This window comes from Chaetodon auriga, chromosome 18 (genome assembly GCF_051107435.1).
Source record: "Chaetodon auriga isolate fChaAug3 chromosome 18, fChaAug3.hap1, whole genome shotgun sequence".
Classification (NCBI taxonomy): domain Eukaryota; kingdom Metazoa; phylum Chordata; class Actinopteri; order Chaetodontiformes; family Chaetodontidae; genus Chaetodon; species Chaetodon auriga.
The window spans coordinates 5040825-5057748 of NC_135091.1; the positions used below are offsets into that span (position 1 = coordinate 5040825).

Genomic DNA, 16924 nt, shown 5'->3' on the forward strand with positions numbered 1-16924 from the left:
ATAGTAAAACGCTGCAGCTACATGTTGGTCCTGCAATGAACGATAGATTTAACATCTGTGGACTCTTTAAGCATTCTCATTAACATGTTACCCCTTGGGTACATCCATAAATGAATATAATGCACTCTTTATCATTTTATTTCTAGAATCAGAGATGGAAAATGGTCCTGCTGGAAGAAACTGCATATGTTCTTCATTTTCCTTCCTGTTCTTTCTTGGATAAAGCACCAGTGTGGTGACGTTTTTGATTTTAACACAAAGGAAACCTTAAAGCACGTTTCCATCTTTCAAAACCAATTCTTCCTCTTTAAACCTCCCTCCTGCTGATGTCAGTGGAGGACACTGGTGATGTTATTAAGGTGAAATACAGGTCCTGGATCTGTGGATAAACAGATTTGAACCAGGTTGCTCGAGGCTAAATGTTCCTCTTTACAGAATTAGACATTTGGTGTGTTGACAATATGTTTCCATCTAACTTCATCTAAATCCCAATAAACTGCAACATTTGTGCCTCAGCCAGGTGTTTCATTGCACCATCACATACGATGATGCATTTAATGTCACCACTGTGTATTTAATCAGCTTACATGCATTTTATTGCTTGTTTTGTCGTGTTTCTGTTTGTGACTGAGCTTTGACATGAACAGCATGTTAGCATTATCACTGTGTGTGTGTGTGTGTGTGTGTGTGTGTGTGTGTGTGTTAGCATGCTAATAGCATTGATTTTAAAGTAATGCTGAGCCTAAGTGCAGCATTAGTTTATGCTAAATGCTAATATCAGCATGTTAGCATTATCACTGTGTGCGTGTTAGCATGCTGATGTTAGCATCTAGCTTAAAGTAATGCTGAGCCTATGTACGGTCTCACAGAGCAGCTAGCTAACATGGTTGTAGCCTGTTTTTGTTTATTTCAATGTGCAGCTACATAACAAAGACAAAACACACTGATTTTTTTTTTTTTTTCAAATGCTTTAATTGTCTCTTTTCAGTCTCGTTTGGCAGTTTAGATCCAGTATTTTCTACTGAAGTTCCACTTAAATCAATGCAGATGGAGATCACTGTTATCATCACAGATATTTTATGAGTCTGTGTCTTCTGAATAATATAACAAAATCTTACCTGGGCGAGGCTACGTAACTAAACCTGTGCTTTTTCATCTTTATTCACAATGAATTCCTGTCGTGAAAAACCTATTTGTGTATTATGAGTTAATGAATGATTCAGTTTCACATGTGAGAATAATGAAAAATCCTTCAACGGATCGATTGAAATGAAATTGAGTTGACCCCCAGGCTGAGGTCAGGAGTCCCAAATGCCACTTCAGCCAAACTTAACCCCTGCCTGAGCACCCTGTGTGTCCTCGATCTGGTCTGACAGCAGCCGTTGTTTTTGGGGGAGGGAGGGAGGAACTCGTGTCCCCTGACGGCTCACTCGAGGGTGACGGTTTGGAAAGTCCACTTTGACCTTTGATGTGGTTGCCCCCCCCCATCCCCCTCACCATCTCAGAGGCTTGTCTCTGGCTGTTTGACCTTTCAAATGACCTCTGGACACTGTCCATGTCACTCATGCTTTGCTGTTTGGCATGTTTGGCTTTGAACAGCAGATCTGCGGCTAAATACTGACATCAGGTTTAGACAAGAAAGAGAGTTTTCTGTGTTTGATGTCGTGATGAAGCTGCTCTCTGGTCATTGCTGTGCTCAAGGAAGGAAACAAGACAATAAGCTTGGTTTTTGAACACTAAACTGTGCTTGGATCAGTTTTATTCTTCAGGAAACTGATGATTCCTTAAAGCACTGTCCTCCATTTAGACATTCGTAATACACTGTGATGAGAGCTTGTGAGCGTTGGAACACATTGTGTTTTACAGCCCTGTAGTGCCCCCTAAAGCCTACCAACAGTACAGCAATAGACACAGAAGTGTCTAATTTGCAGGTCATGTTTTAAATAGCTGTTGATGAGAATGGAAATACATCACACACCTCCATGTTTCAGGTGTGACTTTCATTCTACTGCATTAAAACATATAATTAACACTCTGCCTGTGTTTTAGCTGCAGTACCTCATGAACACAAAGTGTTCTCCTGGTCTTGTCTTTGGGTTTAGGATTTGGGGAGATGAAGAGGCACTCCCCAAATAATTTAATGCAGTGGTTAGCCAGGGGAATGGTGCCGACCTGGTTACTGTCATAGGAATGAGTAGTAGAACACTGATAACATGCAGAAGAGGAAACAAAAGAAAGGGAAGGTATAGAGAGACAGACGTTGATGAAAATGGAGAAGAAAGCTCATGTAAACAATGGGAAAAGAATCAGAAACAAAATGTTTTAATGGAAACCTTTAAGTACATTTATTTTACAGTTTTTGCTCTCTAATGGCAAACATACAAAGCATTTATTCAAAAATGAAAAAAGATCAGAGAACTGTGGGAACAGCATCATGAACAAAACACAGAGAAATATATTTACAACTGGACGTGACAGATATACAACCTTCTGTTGATGCTTGTCTTAAATACAGGATCCAGCTGATGTATACATATCAGGCCCCTTTTATGTGAACTAAGTCGGTCCATGTTCACCATCTGGAGGCGACTCTGGAAACTGCTGCACTGTCTGAACTCCAGATCAGTGAAAGACAAGAGGATTTAATCTTACAAATGGTGCTCATGATCACTCAGAAAAACAATTTTCTAGCTAGACAAATGCAGACAATTTTCATTTCAGTTAACAGATTTTATAGTTTTTCATTTGTCACCATCTATTTTGTACAAAACAGTTTGATTAGAAACAGTTCCTGGTCTCAACAGAGCAGATTTTCATGAATCTTTTTGACAATCTTCGTCAGGAGGTTCCTGGCCGGACTGAACAAGGCCACAATTTCTTCAATCTGTTGCATCCTGCAAATACATGAAAACATTAAAGACTGTTTGTTAGTGAGGTTTGGGTGTTTTTCTGACTGCAGAAGCTCACAAAGGTGTGTAACGCTGCTTAAATATTCCTAGCAACAACATCATCGCACTACCTCAGCACGTTGTTATTTGAGTGCTTTTAAAGCTGCGGCACCCTCCACCCAAAGCACTGCTTCACTTATTTCAAAAGGGTCAGACTTACGTTGTGCTCCCAATCATGTTTTTGAAGCTCTGCACTTGAAGGACGTAGAGGTGGTTGGTCAAACTGATGGAGAACACCACCTCAAACTTAGAAAATGTCTTGAGACTGCTGAAGACAATGTGGACTCTAGAGGAAGAAAAAGAAGAAAGGATCTTATTTAATGTAGCTTAATTTCTGAAAAACTGATTAACCACAGATCATAAAAAAATACAAAATAACAAAAATCTGCTCTTTATGTGAAACATTGACTTGAGGGCTAAATCACCCCTACCCAGCATATTACAGATCTGAGGCCACTTTGTCAGCTTTGTACTGGGAACCATGATATTAGAGATGATGTTATCATACTAACTAATAAAGACTAAATTAATAATACTGTTGTGCTAAACACTGTAAGCTCTATCTAGCTTTTAAGAGGAGGAGCTCTTACTGGGTGTCGACACAGCTGATGCTGACAATATCGAGCCTCAGACCCCCCCACATTGTCAGCAGACGTAGCTCCTCTCCCAGCAGACGACAGCGACTCACCGCCAGGCCCACGTCATGGAGCAGCTGCATGCAACACGACACAAGATACCAAATTCAGTGTCTGGACCGGGTCTTAAACAAGTCGGCCATAAACAAGATAAGCTCAACGTGCAGCGGCACATGCTGCCATCTCTCAGTTAACAAAACAAACACTGACCTCTGGAACATGTCTGCTGTTGGGATACTTCTCCACCCAGGCAGCTTCTCCCTCAGTGTACTGAGAGAGCAGTTTGTGAACGAGGCAGGCGTGGCCCTGCGACTTCTCATCTGGTTAGAAAACAAAATACACAGAAGGTGTTTTTACAAATTACCAGCGACAAGACTGACCGCTGTCCTGCATGTTCAAGGTGCCAACAGACATTAAATGTACTCTCGTTATAAAGAACTCACTGAAAAACTACCAGAGATTTACGTAACATCCATTTGACATGGAAGGTAGTCCGACAGGTGAGCAGATTTGAACCCACGTTAAACCAAACAAACCATCTTTAACGCGGATTCCGCACAGATCTAACAAATGACCAGTCATGACGTACTACTATTTGTACTGTTTTGACTCACCATCGAGTTGATGTCTGAATGTGATCTGTGATATTTTCCTCTCGGACTGCTTATCAGCATCAATTCCTTCAAAAACAAAAAAAAAGGGGAAAACATTATTATTGAAAAAATATTAGTAGTTGCTTGAACCAAATGTCTATCAAAAATCTTACCGTTGGATTTTTCAAACACCAACTGCAGATGGAAGGTCTCATGGAGAAAAGTGTACACCGTGCAGTCGTCTCCCTTCTCTCCAAACTTCCATTCATTCAGCCTGAGGCGAGAAATGTACAAAAAGGTGAACATCTTTGTGCACAAAAGCTATGTATTGTGAAGACAAACATCAGCTACACACACACTCTAAAACAGTAAAATGAAAGAAACTGACGTATGCAGCACGGCGAGGTGGCTCTCGAGCTTCCTGGTCTCAGCTTTCAGCCTGTTCACTTTATTTAAATTTGGCTTCATCTGCATCTCCAATTCGGATATTTGTCTGCGGCAGGAACAAAGAAAAGCATAAGAAACATTTCTGTATCTACAGCATCTAAACATGAGAACGATACTTCTTACTATTCTCATCTTACCGGTCATCATCAGCCAAAGCCTCTGTGACTTTCTGCATTTCTGAGGGAAAAAAAAAAAATCAATTCAAGCACAAACAAATACAACAAACAAGTGAAAAAATGAAGTGATGTGACAAGTTACCTTCCTGAAGTGATTTCAGACTCAGTGAGTCCTTGAAGCCTTTTTCTTCAACTGCAGCAAGTTCTGAAGGAAGGAAAGAAGGAAAGACAGACGGTGTTACTGCTGATTCACCGTCTGCTCTGCGTGTCCCTTGTAGCAGCAATCAACACCAACCGCGTTGTCAGTCTATCATACAGAGAAAGCGGCGCTGTGAAGTGGACGGACATGAGTCATTTTCCCACTGAGGCCATACCTGTTTCTAACTGATGAATACAGTCATCCAAACTTTTTATCATCTCATCTGCTTCTTTGATCGTCCCTCTCAACCTCTGTTGCTCCTCCTGAAAAGATAAAAAATGTCGATAACCTTTGACGCTCTCAAAAGATCGCCAGCGTTGTAACTGAGTATTTCTGCATGAAGGTTCTTACCAGGTTAGCCTGCACGAGGTCCGAGTACAACGCCTCCTTCATTTCATGTGACTGAACTTTGCTCGTCTTTCTGAACAGGTTATTTCGCTCTTTTAGTTTTGCACCAAAAGATTTGAGCTGAAAAGCAAACACAGTCAGGATCAGGAATAAGATCATAGTTGAGACTATGCATACACAGCAGAGGGCATCAGCTAAATCCAAAAAATTATCCACATGCATCCTTTTCACAAAAAGACAGGTATACTGTGAATTATTTATGGGTCAGTCACAAAAAGTCCTTTTAGAATTCACATGGCCCGTGCGACAGTGATTACATCAGGTGAAAAAACAAAAAGCCTTTCATACCTCGTTTTCTGAAGCATTACTCATTTGTTCCCACAGAGGTCTATTGACAATCTTCAGTGGTTTGTCTAGATCCTGCATGCGCTCCTTCAGCCTAAGAGGAGGACAAAACCAGCCTGTCTTTGAGCTTCGGGCCTATCATCTGGATTATCAGACACAGCTTGAAACACTTCTACAACATATGCATTCAGGTGTAAACCTAAAATGAGACGTGAACACCTCTCATGGAAGAAATACCACAAGGTAAGATGGTGATAAACTGCTATATGTATACATCTAATCTTAGTCATTAATGTGTTGTACAGTCCTAAGCGCACATACCCCTCCACCTTCTCTGTGAGGTTCAGGACGTTTGTCTCATACACCATCTGCTTAGGACGGTTGATGTGCCTGTCTTTCAGTAAATCCATCGGCGTGCGATCTGTGTCTGACAAAAGCTGCAAAAACAAAATGAAAAGTCACGTCACTGCATTCAGCTGCTGTTTTTCACACATTTCTTTTCAAAGAAGCTTAACTTACTCTGCCAGGAAGGACGCTTTGCCGGGGATTGTGGATGACAAAGTCAATGTTGAAGAGCTTAAAGAACTCTAACACCGTCATGGTGCCATCATCGAATTTCTGTAACCAAAACATTGAAGGTATTAAATAACTGATGTGGAAAAAATGAATATTCTAAAGATATATTTGAGAATATATCAACAGTATACCCTCTGCATGTCGCTGGCGTAGTCTTCAAGCTGGGATTCAAACAGGCTTTGTTTGAAAGCTGAAAAAATAATAAAAAGGAAAACAGAATTAGATCAGGAAAACATCACAAACGAAGGATCTTAATGATTCACACTACGAGAACCCATCACGACTTACTTGATTCAAACGTAGCCTCACATCTGATGCTGGCCGTGTGACTGCTGTTGGAGTCATCTGTGGACTGTGTGGTCGTGGATGGAGCTGTAGTAATGTTACCGTCACACTCGACAAGATGAGCCTGTGATCCCTGATAACACAAAGGGGGAAAATAGAGAAACAAATTAAGAATTTCTTCAAAAAACAAAGTCATAACAGTAAACTTATATAATTCACTGTAAAGTCTAATCTCACGTTCAGAGTGTCACTTTTGAATATAAATACAGTCTTCACTACTTCGATCCAGGTAAGGTAAGCAGGGTAAATAAAGACCCCAACCATAATTTGAGAATTCACAGTACCCTTACTTGACCTACCATTTCAAAGTCACTCGATGTTTTCATTCTCTTCTCATCCTCCATGTTATTTTCACCTCCTGGCAAAGGTCTCTTTTTTCCATGGACAGCACTGATAAAGTCCTGATCAAACACGTCGTCCTCTGCAGCTCCATCCATGTAGAACTCCTGGGAAGCGCTCACTTTTTCAGGACTCCTTGTGTCCAGAATTTCTGTCGTTTCTTCACAGCTACCAAGCTCTTCATCGTAAATGTCACTCACATCGCCGTCGAAGTTGCTCAGTTGATTAGTAACATTGAGAGTGTTTGTCCTTGTATGTTCTTCCATCGATTTCACTTTCTTTGAATCGTCAGGTTTGCTTCTTTTGGGCAGTTTCGGCTTAAAGCCTCCCACTGAGAGTCTTGACATGAGCTGTTTAGTCTTCAAGTTGAAAGGAGTTGCAGTAGTAGTTGAGGGTTGTTCTTCTTCCATAAGACACTGAGCTTGTGTATTTTCTTCAGTGTTTATCAAACCCATTTCAAGTTCAGGCTGCATTGCAGGAAGGGATTTAGTTTTGCCTTCTGAGTTTTTGTCCACGTCATGTTCCAGCTGAGGTGAAGGTGCTGTGCAGCTCTCTGTGGCCAGAGTATCAGGAGCTGTATTTAGCATGTGGCTCAAACGCCTCACTTTTGAATGAAGATCGGCTAAACTTATTCGTCTAGACTTCGGTGCAGGCGCTACATCGACATCATGGTCAACAACACTGGGTGAAGAAGTCTGATTTCTTTGTTCCAGTTTCTTCCTGTTATCAATTTCATTTGAGTCCAGGCAATCGGGAAGGTTTGTGATTTCCACGTGATCAGGGTTGGATGATCCCAGTGCTCCACTGCTCGGTTGTGAAGTCACCTTTGTTTTACTCAAATGGTCAGATTTCAGGTACACATCCTGTGGGGAAGACAGGCTTTGAGGGGGCTCATCTGTACACGTTTGTCCCAAAATGTTGCCTGTTTGAGCTTCAGTCATATCCATGTTTACGCTGTCCTCTAGACAGTCTGTCGTGGTTTTATTCACTGGATTAAAACCTGGAACTTCCTCCTCAGTATCGACATCGGGCTTGTGCGTTTCAAGTTGGTCCAGGAAGCCATTTGTGTCTACAGTTTCTTGAGGGGACAAAGCAGCAGGAGCCACTGCTTTGGTGATGGCAGGATTAGCCCAGGGACAACTCGTCTTAGACATGGAGTTTTTAAATCCTGGTTCCAAAGTTTGTGCTGAAGAAAATTGACTTCCACGTGGGTGACATGTCTCACTTTGTCTCTTCTTCACAGATAAAGGAAAATCCATGTTTTCACACGTGGATAAAATGTTAGAATCTTGGTGTGGAAGAACCGAATCTGACGCTGAATTGCTGGCTATGTTTACGGTGTGACTTCGTGTCACATCCATGGCTGCATCATTTGTGGTGCATCGCACTGTTTTCTCTCCCCATGTAGATAAAAAGTCCACATTTCGGTTTGACTGTGGGTCCAAATCGGTGGCAATGTTTACAGTGTGACTCTGTGTCACATCCATTGCTGCATCATTTGCAGTGAACCTCAATGTTTTCTCCCCACAATCAGGTAAAAAGTCTGTATTTTGGCGAGAATGCAGTTCTAAATCGGTGGCAATGTTTACAGTGTGACTTCCTGTCACATCCATGGCTGCATCCTTAGCAGTGAACCTCACCGTTTTCTCTCCAGAAGCAGGTAAAAAGTCCACATTTTGGTTTGACTGTGGGTTCAAATTGATGGCGATGTTTACAGTGTGACTCTGTGTCACATCCATTGCTGCATCATTTGCAGTGAACCTCATTGTTTTCTCTCCATAAGCAGGTAAAAAGTCCATATTTCGGTGAGAATGCAGTTCCATATAAGCAGCAATGTTTGCAGTGTGACTTCCTGTCACATCCATGGCTGCATCATCTGCAGTGAACCTCACTGTTTTCTCTCCACAGGCAGGCAAAAAGTCCACATTTTGGTGTGGCTGCGGGGCGAAATTGGTAGCAATGTTTACAGTGTGACTCTGTGTCACATCCATGGCTGCATCACTTGCAGTGAACCTCACTGTTTTCTCTCCACAAGTAGGGAAAAAGCCCATATTTTTTTGTGACTGCAGTCGTAAATCACTGACGATGTTTACAGTGTGACTTTGTGTCACATCCATTGCTGCATCATTTGCAGTGAACCTCACTGTTTTCTCTCCACAAGCAGGTATCAAGTCCACATTCTGGTGTGACTGTGGGTGAAAATCAGTGGCAATGTTTACAGTGTGACTCTGTGTCACATCCATGGCTGCATCACTTGCAGTGAACCTCACTGTTTTCTCTCCGCAAGTCGGTAAAAAGCCCACATTTTTGTGTGACTGCAGTCGTAAATCACTGACGATGTTTACAGTGTGACTTTGTGTCACATCCATGCAGGCATCATCAGCTGTGAACCTCACTGTTTTCTCTCTGCAGTCATCTTCAGCATCAAATCTGACCTGTGGAAGAAAAAAAAACAACCGATCAGTGCAAGTGTACAGTCACAGAAAACATAAATCTTGACATCACATTTTAAATAAACATCACTAAGCAATTATTGTTGTGTGAGAGCCAAAATAAAAATACTATAACAGACCCAACATAAAAACATAGTGAATTTCTAAACTCACCTGATGTCTTTCCACCTTTGTATTTACAGACGGCTTCAGTGAGGTTTCCACACCTAATGAGGAAAAACAAAAACAAATCACAAAAATAACCAGACCAGAAATTCTCATTTTGGTGACTCTCACACCAGATTAAAAAGTGATCCCACTTCAACTGTGGAAAAGTAACCAAAAACATCATCATCAACATCAACATCAACAACAACAACAACAACATAATAATAATAATAATAAAAAAGGAAAAAAAATCTGTTTCCATACCTGTGCTGTTAAATGACTCCAGCGCTTGCAGTCCTGTATGAGTTTCAGTCATTTCCATGTTCACATCATCTTCAGGACAGATTGTATCTCCATTAAGTGATGCCCCAAAGTTCCTGGTTGTACTTAGTGACCGATTTTCTTTACCAACATCAGTTTTAAACTGGGACAGGAAGTGGTCTGTGCCGACAGTTTTCTTAAAGGATGCTGCAGCAGGATGCACCATTGTGGCAATCGCAGGATTACCACTGGAAGCACTTCCACGATCCAAACCATTTGCCGACGAGCTCGGTGGACCACAAGTCTCACGTTTTCTCTCCCCCACAGATGAAACACTGTCACTGGTGTGATTTCGGTTTGGAGGAATTAATGAACCACTGGCAATGTTTACTGTGTGACTCTGAGTCATGTCCATGAACTCATCATCTGTAGTGAACATTACTGTTTTCTCTCTGCGGTCATCTTTTGTATCAAGGTTGACCTGAAGAAGAAAAGACACTGTGTTATATCCCATACTCACTAAAAACTGACTTCCACATGTAATCTTCAATAAGCATTAAAACAAAACACTTTGAAAGCTCTACTGATGCACAGTCCAGTGACTCAAGATTCAAGAGTAATTCTAACAGCACAGTAAACTAATAATAAAACTCACCTCACGTCTCTGATGAGAAGCATGTAGAGAAGGATTCCTCAGAGATGTCATACCTAAATTTGGAAATTGAGATGTTATCAGATGTTATTTAAACTGTATTCAAATGAAATAAAACCAGAATCCCCAAAAAACACAAGATGCCATCAGTCTATTAGTGGATAGAAATTCAATACCTTTAAGGTTGGATGATGGCAGCGTTTTAGTGCCCTGCTGTTGTTTGGTCGTCTCTGCTGTCTGTGACGCTCTGCTGTCAGCTTGGGAGTACATTTCTTGAGTGGGAAAAAGACACTGAAAGGGGTTGTCATCATTGGTGAATCCCTGGATGTGGTCTGTATGAGCTTCAGTCATATCCATGCTTACATCAGCCTTTGGACAGAGTGCACTCCCATAAGATGATTCATCAATCTTTCTGGATGTATTTAGTGAGTTCTCCATCACAGCTGAGACAGAAGCTGGAGCCCGATTTTCTTTATCCACATCAGCTCTTTGTGTCTTAACCTGGGCCAGGGAGTGGTTTGTTTCTGCAGACGATGCTCCAGCTGGAAGCGACATTCGGGTGATCACAGGATTAACGCTGGGGCCACTTGGTTTAAAGAGACTTGAGAGGAAGTTTTCTAATCCGGCAGGATCCACACAAGACGCTGATGAGGATGTGTTTCTCTTCTCCACACTTAAATCCATGCTTCTGTTCGTGGGTAGTGATACTGAACTACTTGTCATGTTCACAGTATGGCTTAAGGTCATATCCATGGATCCATCATCTTCAGTGAACATCACTGTTTTCTCTCTGCTAGTGGGTAAAGTGTCATAGTTTTGAAGGGAAATATCTCCAAGTAATTCTGCATCACCGGCAATGTTCATAGTGTGACTGTGGGTCATGTCCATGAATGCATCATCTGTAGAAAACATCACTGTTTTCTCCCCAAAGTCATACCCAGTGTCAAAGTTGACCTGGTGAGGATGATAACTTTATGTTAATGAACAGTCACTAAATATCAGGTTTACATGAAAACCTCTGAACATTAGTATGAAGCATTATTATGATATTCAAAAAAAACAAAAAAACATAACAAACCAATTTAACATTTGGTGTCAGTGTCAAGAAACAACATTGGTAAAACAGTTAAGAAAAACAGCAAAGTGTCTTCACGCTCACCGTCTCCCTTTGTTGAGCGGCATGTAGAGGAGCATTCAATAAGGTTTCCATTCCTAAATTTGAAAAACTAAATTTAGTAACATTTATTTCACACCGCAACCGATCATGTGAGCGCTTGGTAATAGTTGTTCGAAGTTGAACAATCAATATTCTTACCAGTAATTTGTTGAATCCCATCTTCAGGGACCAGGACCTGGACCCTTATGGAAGAAAAACACAACATTTATGTTAAGAGACAAAATTAGTGGCACACAACTGAATGAGTAGAGCTTGAAAGGATCAGGTCATCTTACCTGTTTTGAGGGGCCGCCGCTGCTGTGGAACAACACAGGAGAAATATTACAAAGCTGTTTGAAGAAAGCAAATCACATACATTACTTAAACTTACATCACAAACTTACCTGTCACTAATTCTTGGAGAGGACTTCGGGCAGAAGAAGCATTCTTTACATCCCTGTAAAAATAAAATATTGTTTGGGTTGAAATGTAAATGTCCGTGTGAAAAGTTAAGCCTGCCTTTACTTTTCTATTTTTGTAAGAGTCTCACATTGAGAACAGGAGAACATCGTCAGCAGGGGCAAAGCTGACTCTCCTTGAATTCCTCTTTTCCACCGGTTTTTTGGCATACTCCACCTTAGTGAAAATGAATATAATATATAAAGTAAAATGTAAAACCATAAACAAAAGTATTACCACACAATTTGATCCTTCATAGGCTGAGAAATGATATTTAATAAAACACTCAAGCAAAAATCTTAAATTTACCATATTTTCCTGTTGCTCGGGGTCAGGGAATCTGATTGATTTCCGTGGTGCTTTTAAAATCTGAAAATGATTAATTGCAGATGATAGGGTTCAGGACAACGATCTGTTCTTTTTAAAGTCAACAGTACAGTATATACTTTGTCCATAAAATTATTTGCGGCACTGACCGAAGAGATGCGGCGCCTGGAGAATCCACTACCGTCACTGTAACACAAAACATAAAACAGAGTATTACGATCTGGTGTATGTACATGTGGGGTGACAAAGTCATATCACAAGTTAATGCCAGGTGTAAAGCTGGCCTTCAGGTACGGTGTCTTCAGGCAGACAAAGCACACATGCTGCTTTCTATTAATAACATGATTTTCACTCACTCATTCTTGGCAGGATCCAGAGGCTCCATTTTCAACTGTGAACAAATGAAAACAGTGTTAGATACAGTAACACACAGCCTCAGCAGTATATTTAATTCATAGTCATTTTAAATTGATAAGACATTCGGAATAACAGGTAGATCAGGTGTGCAACAGTGCAGCAGGGTTTCCAAAGACTGTTCTTCAGGAGCTATGATAATGATAAACTTGTTAAGTGATAAATGTGGAAAATTAAATGAACTCCATGGCATGAAAACAAACGACGAAGTGACCGTCATTCAGTCTCTGTTATGAATATATTGCGCTCCAGTGACTTCGGGGAAATATGAGACTGGATGAACAGAAGCCACATGATTTTTTGTACTACAGATTAGTTTTACATTGATTATGTATGCGGATTAACATGTAAACTAACGAGGGGCGGCGTTAGCTCGATACGGATTTATCCTTTGTCAACAATCGCTAATGTTATCTATTTCACCGCCAAACCAAAAGCATTCATTACAGAGAACAAACGGATGATTCCTGACGTCGCCATCAGGGACAAACACATTGATTTTAGTGCGTTATTTAGCTAACGGCAGTTGACACTAACGTTCGTCATCGCGAGCCATTCACAATATGAACAAGAAAAGACGTGAACTTCGAAGAAACAGTACTGGGCATACCTTGTGGTTGTTATGAGCTTATTCCTCACGTTTTCTAACAGATACGGCTGCGTTATTACTGCTAAACTAATAAAAAACTGTTTTCATGTTGCTTATTTTTCGCTGGGTCGACAAGCAAACCTACACACTACAGCTAACGTCAACGAGCCTCGATGCTAACGTCTTGAGTTTTGAATTTAGCCGCCTCTACGCATGCGCAGTGCACTACAGCCGTGGGTCTTGTCTATTTTCTCGATTCCGCTGGTTATTTCGGTTATTGCAGTGAAGTTACCTCAACAAAAAATAAAAATGCATACTCAGTTTAACTCGAATTAATCAAGGAATGCACATTTTTTCCATCAGATGGAGCGAAAAGTAGTAATAACTATACAGGAAGTAACGTCACCAAACCGGAATTGAGTATAGAGGGCGGGACGTTTTTGAATTCGTGCGGCTGTTTTGACTGTTGACAACTATCAGAGTTAAAATATCCATCAAGGTACGTATTTATGTTGTGTTATTAGACCATGTGGCATATATTGGTATGTTTCAGTCATGTTGACCGCTTAACTTGCACCGAAACAAAGCTAATTGAACACCTGTTTTGTTAGTCTTTTTAAAGGCCTTGTGTTTGTGAAATCGTACCAAACTCCATTCAAAAAATGTCGATTTTTATGTTCGGCGTGGTAGCAAATTTGTAGGGCCTGTATTGAATATATGTGTAGAAAACATATACGCAGAACATGTTTAATTAAGTTATAATTGAACAGCTGTTTATTAAAGATGCTCAGGATGTGTTTAATCAGATTATCTCTTTATACAGACCCCTGTGTCATTGCTGGTGTTATATTCATTGTCGATTGAGCTATGTCCTCTAAAATCCCAAGAGGTGAGCATTCATTCATTCATTCATTCATTCATTCATTCATTCATTCATTCATTCATTCATTCAATCAATCAATCTTTATTAAGGACACAAGTGCAGACACATGGTCCATAGTTGAGTTTAAAAAAAATTATTGCCTTTTATTTTTTCGCTGTGTTGATGACTAAATTCATCTTTATGACGTCGAGCAAAGATGATGTCAGATAAACAATCTCGTGTTTTTTCCAGGTGCGCAGTTACCTGCAGAAACAAAGAAAACGGGTCATAAACTGGAATCCAAAGACACAGCAGCTGTATCTGCAGCTGTTAATACTGGCCAGAAGTCAGATGGTATCCTTAAATCTCAAAAAGAAAATGTGCCAAGGTAAGAAGTTGCAAATTAGTAAAACTAACAATGTGAAGTGAAGTTTTCCTTTCCTTTGGTGTAAAGCACCACAAACCTCTCATACCTCTGAATGTTTGCGTCACAGCTTCTGACTTCAAATTTTTCCCTTGTCTTTCAGAAAAAATGTTGTTCCTAGAGTTCACAAGGGGTAAGTCATGATAGTGCATATCTTGAGCATGTAGTGGGCTTCAGCCTTTTTTTTTTTTTTTTAACACAACTCTATGTTGCACCTTTCCACAGTGTGTCCACCAGGTATGGGCAACAGGCAGAGCTCAAGGAGCAAAATCAGCATTTGATGGCTTCCAATGAGGAGCTGCAGAAAAACCTCACAGACACACAGGTACAGAAAGCAATTTTAATGAAATAGTCGTAGGACTGTATTTATTCTGAAGTGTTATTTTGTGAATGTGCATGTCATTTATCTGTTGTCAGCTGTAGTTTTATTTTTTTTTCCATCTCATGCTGCTTTGCTAAAGTCTTGTTACATTGCAGCAAAGGATAGCTGAGTTGGAGCTGCAGTTCAGTGACCTTGAAAAGGAGAACGCGGGGTTACAGAAAAACCTGAAGGACTGTCATGTACTCCTAGTTGCAGCCCAAATAGACCCAGGTGAACATGTGTCCCCATTTTCAAAATGTGTGTTTTCGTCAGCCCAATTTGTGTTGAAAATAACATCACATCTCTTTGATTCTTAGTTGTAGGACAAAGGGTTGGAGAAGCTGCACAACAAAATGAAGATCAAAGAAAAGAAGTTATGGTATATATATTTTATTTTACAGGATGTTAAATGTACAGTGATGTTTTATATGCCATATGTTTTATAAAACTTTGGGGAAAATGAATGAAACCCTCACAGATAACTACAAACTGGAAAATAGATGAAATTACAGTGGAGACATAAAATTGTTCAAGCAAAAAAAACAAAAAACAAACATAACCTGTTTTTAAAATAATTCAAATCTACACTATACTTGTATCCTACACATGAATGGTTACACGCTTTTGGCTTCATAGGCAGTTCCATCTACTTAACACAGTTTTCATTGTCTTTATTTCAGAGCGTCTCCACAGACCTGCTGCATAAATTAAAAGCATTTGGAGACGTTGCATCACAGCAACGTGCTCGGCTAGCGGTGAGTCAGACTCGTTGAAGCTTTTGTATGAATCGGTGTGACTGCTATGTGTTGTAGTTGATTTAAATGATATTTGTGTATTCAAAGAGTTCCTCATTTCTCACACTTACAGGAAATCCAAACGACAATGACAGAACTCACTACAGCACGGGAACATATGATGCAGGAAAGGGAAAACTTCTCCCTGGAGGCTGCTGAAATGGAAAAAGCTCTGAAGGAAGCAGAAGCTCTCTTGTTGTGAAAATGTAAAATAGTTCCCCAATTTAAAATGAGTTAAAATTTGAAAGTTTATTGGTGCATAATATTCTGTTTTAATGTTATTGTGACTGAAACTGAATAAAGGATTCTTATTTCCTTATGTTCCTCATCTCTGCTCATATTTCAAACAGTCAAAACATACTTTAACACACAAGAAGATCTTGTGGGTCAAGAAGGATGTACAATATTGTAGCCATCTCATTTACAAATACCCATATCCTGTTTGAGAGGGTGCTGTAGGGTGGTGTAATTAAAACATTTATTCTGAAGTATTCAAAAGCCTCAGGTTAGAAGTTATTAAAGACTTTGCAGTTTTCCCATTGAAAAATTATTACAGTTGATGGCTGCATTTAAAAAAGGCCTTAAGCTCATTACTTGTATTAAAAAACATCCTGGTCACTGAATTAAACTGTGCAAACCAAATGGTCCTACCATGAACTAAATGATTTAGTATTAAAGCCTTTTCCATATAAACTAATAACTAGCAATAAATATGTCTGGAAAGATGCTCATTACGTTACACATCACACACTTCACAGTTAATTCTTTGGACTGGCTTGTCGTCTGCACTTCAAGCTGGCCGTGACCTTTTCACAATGGTGGAATGTAGTTAAGTACATGCACTGAAGTACTGTACTCTTTGTACTCTCGTACTTGAGTATTTCCATTTTATGCTACTTTTTGGTTCCACTCTACTACGTCAATTATACAAATACATATTAAGAAAAAACATAAATCACCTAATAAATTAGGATTTATAATGAATTCCTGATCATAATCCAGTGATATAAAATATGTCATTCTGACATGGGCCATTGTGCATAATGAGTACTTTTACTTTTGGCACTTACAGTATATTTTGTGTGCTTAAGTAAAAGATCTGTGTACTTCTTCCACCTCTCTCTCTTCATCTCA

The 16924-nt window shown here is 40.0% G+C and overlaps 2 protein-coding genes and 3 long non-coding RNA genes across 5 annotated transcripts; 1 reads left to right on the forward strand and 4 right to left on the reverse strand.

The window, feature by feature from the left end:
- Nucleotides 1-2427: 2427 nt before the first annotated feature.
- knl1 (kinetochore scaffold 1) lies at nucleotides 2428-7175 on the reverse strand. The gene is made up of 17 exons (XM_076756793.1): nucleotides 6852-7175; nucleotides 6496-6625; nucleotides 6339-6397; nucleotides 6151-6249; nucleotides 5953-6068; nucleotides 5635-5725; nucleotides 5290-5406; nucleotides 5114-5201; nucleotides 4882-4944; nucleotides 4761-4800; nucleotides 4565-4669; nucleotides 4350-4450; nucleotides 4198-4263; nucleotides 3794-3903; nucleotides 3539-3660; nucleotides 3109-3234; nucleotides 2428-2894 (listed from the first exon to the last, which is right to left on the reverse strand). Exons 1-17 carry the CDS (start codon nucleotides 7155-7157, stop codon nucleotides 2798-2800), a joined length of 1836 nt encoding a protein of 611 aa, XP_076612908.1. The 5' UTR covers nucleotides 7158-7175; the 3' UTR covers nucleotides 2428-2797.
- A 1661-nt stretch (nucleotides 7176-8836) lies between these two features.
- Nucleotides 8837-9834, reverse strand: LOC143336605 (uncharacterized). Its single transcript, XR_013078538.1, has 3 exons — nucleotides 9756-9834; nucleotides 9498-9550; nucleotides 8837-9326 (listed from the first exon to the last, which is right to left on the reverse strand). It is a non-coding gene; the product is annotated as an uncharacterized LOC143336605 (long non-coding RNA).
- LOC143336604 (uncharacterized) lies at nucleotides 9831-10637 on the reverse strand. The gene is made up of 3 exons (XR_013078537.1): nucleotides 10581-10637; nucleotides 10408-10460; nucleotides 9831-10233 (listed from the first exon to the last, which is right to left on the reverse strand). It is a non-coding gene; the product is annotated as an uncharacterized LOC143336604 (long non-coding RNA).
- Nucleotides 10638-11852: 1215 nt separating this feature from the next.
- On the reverse strand, nucleotides 11853-12733 carry LOC143336644 (uncharacterized). The gene is made up of 6 exons (XR_013078540.1): nucleotides 12703-12733; nucleotides 12496-12532; nucleotides 12329-12388; nucleotides 12111-12196; nucleotides 11965-12017; nucleotides 11853-11878 (listed from the first exon to the last, which is right to left on the reverse strand). It is a non-coding gene; the product is annotated as an uncharacterized LOC143336644 (long non-coding RNA).
- Nucleotides 12734-13771: 1038 nt separating this feature from the next.
- On the forward strand, nucleotides 13772-16108 carry knstrn (kinetochore localized astrin (SPAG5) binding protein). Its single transcript, XM_076756785.1, has 9 exons — nucleotides 13772-13848; nucleotides 14173-14238; nucleotides 14464-14599; nucleotides 14739-14768; nucleotides 14861-14960; nucleotides 15113-15227; nucleotides 15314-15375; nucleotides 15677-15751; nucleotides 15864-16108. The coding sequence occupies exons 2-9, from the start codon at nucleotides 14217-14219 to the stop codon at nucleotides 15990-15992; spliced, it is 669 nt and encodes a 222-aa protein (XP_076612900.1). The 5' UTR covers nucleotides 13772-13848; nucleotides 14173-14216; the 3' UTR covers nucleotides 15993-16108.
- Nucleotides 16109-16924: the final 816 nt, after the last annotated feature.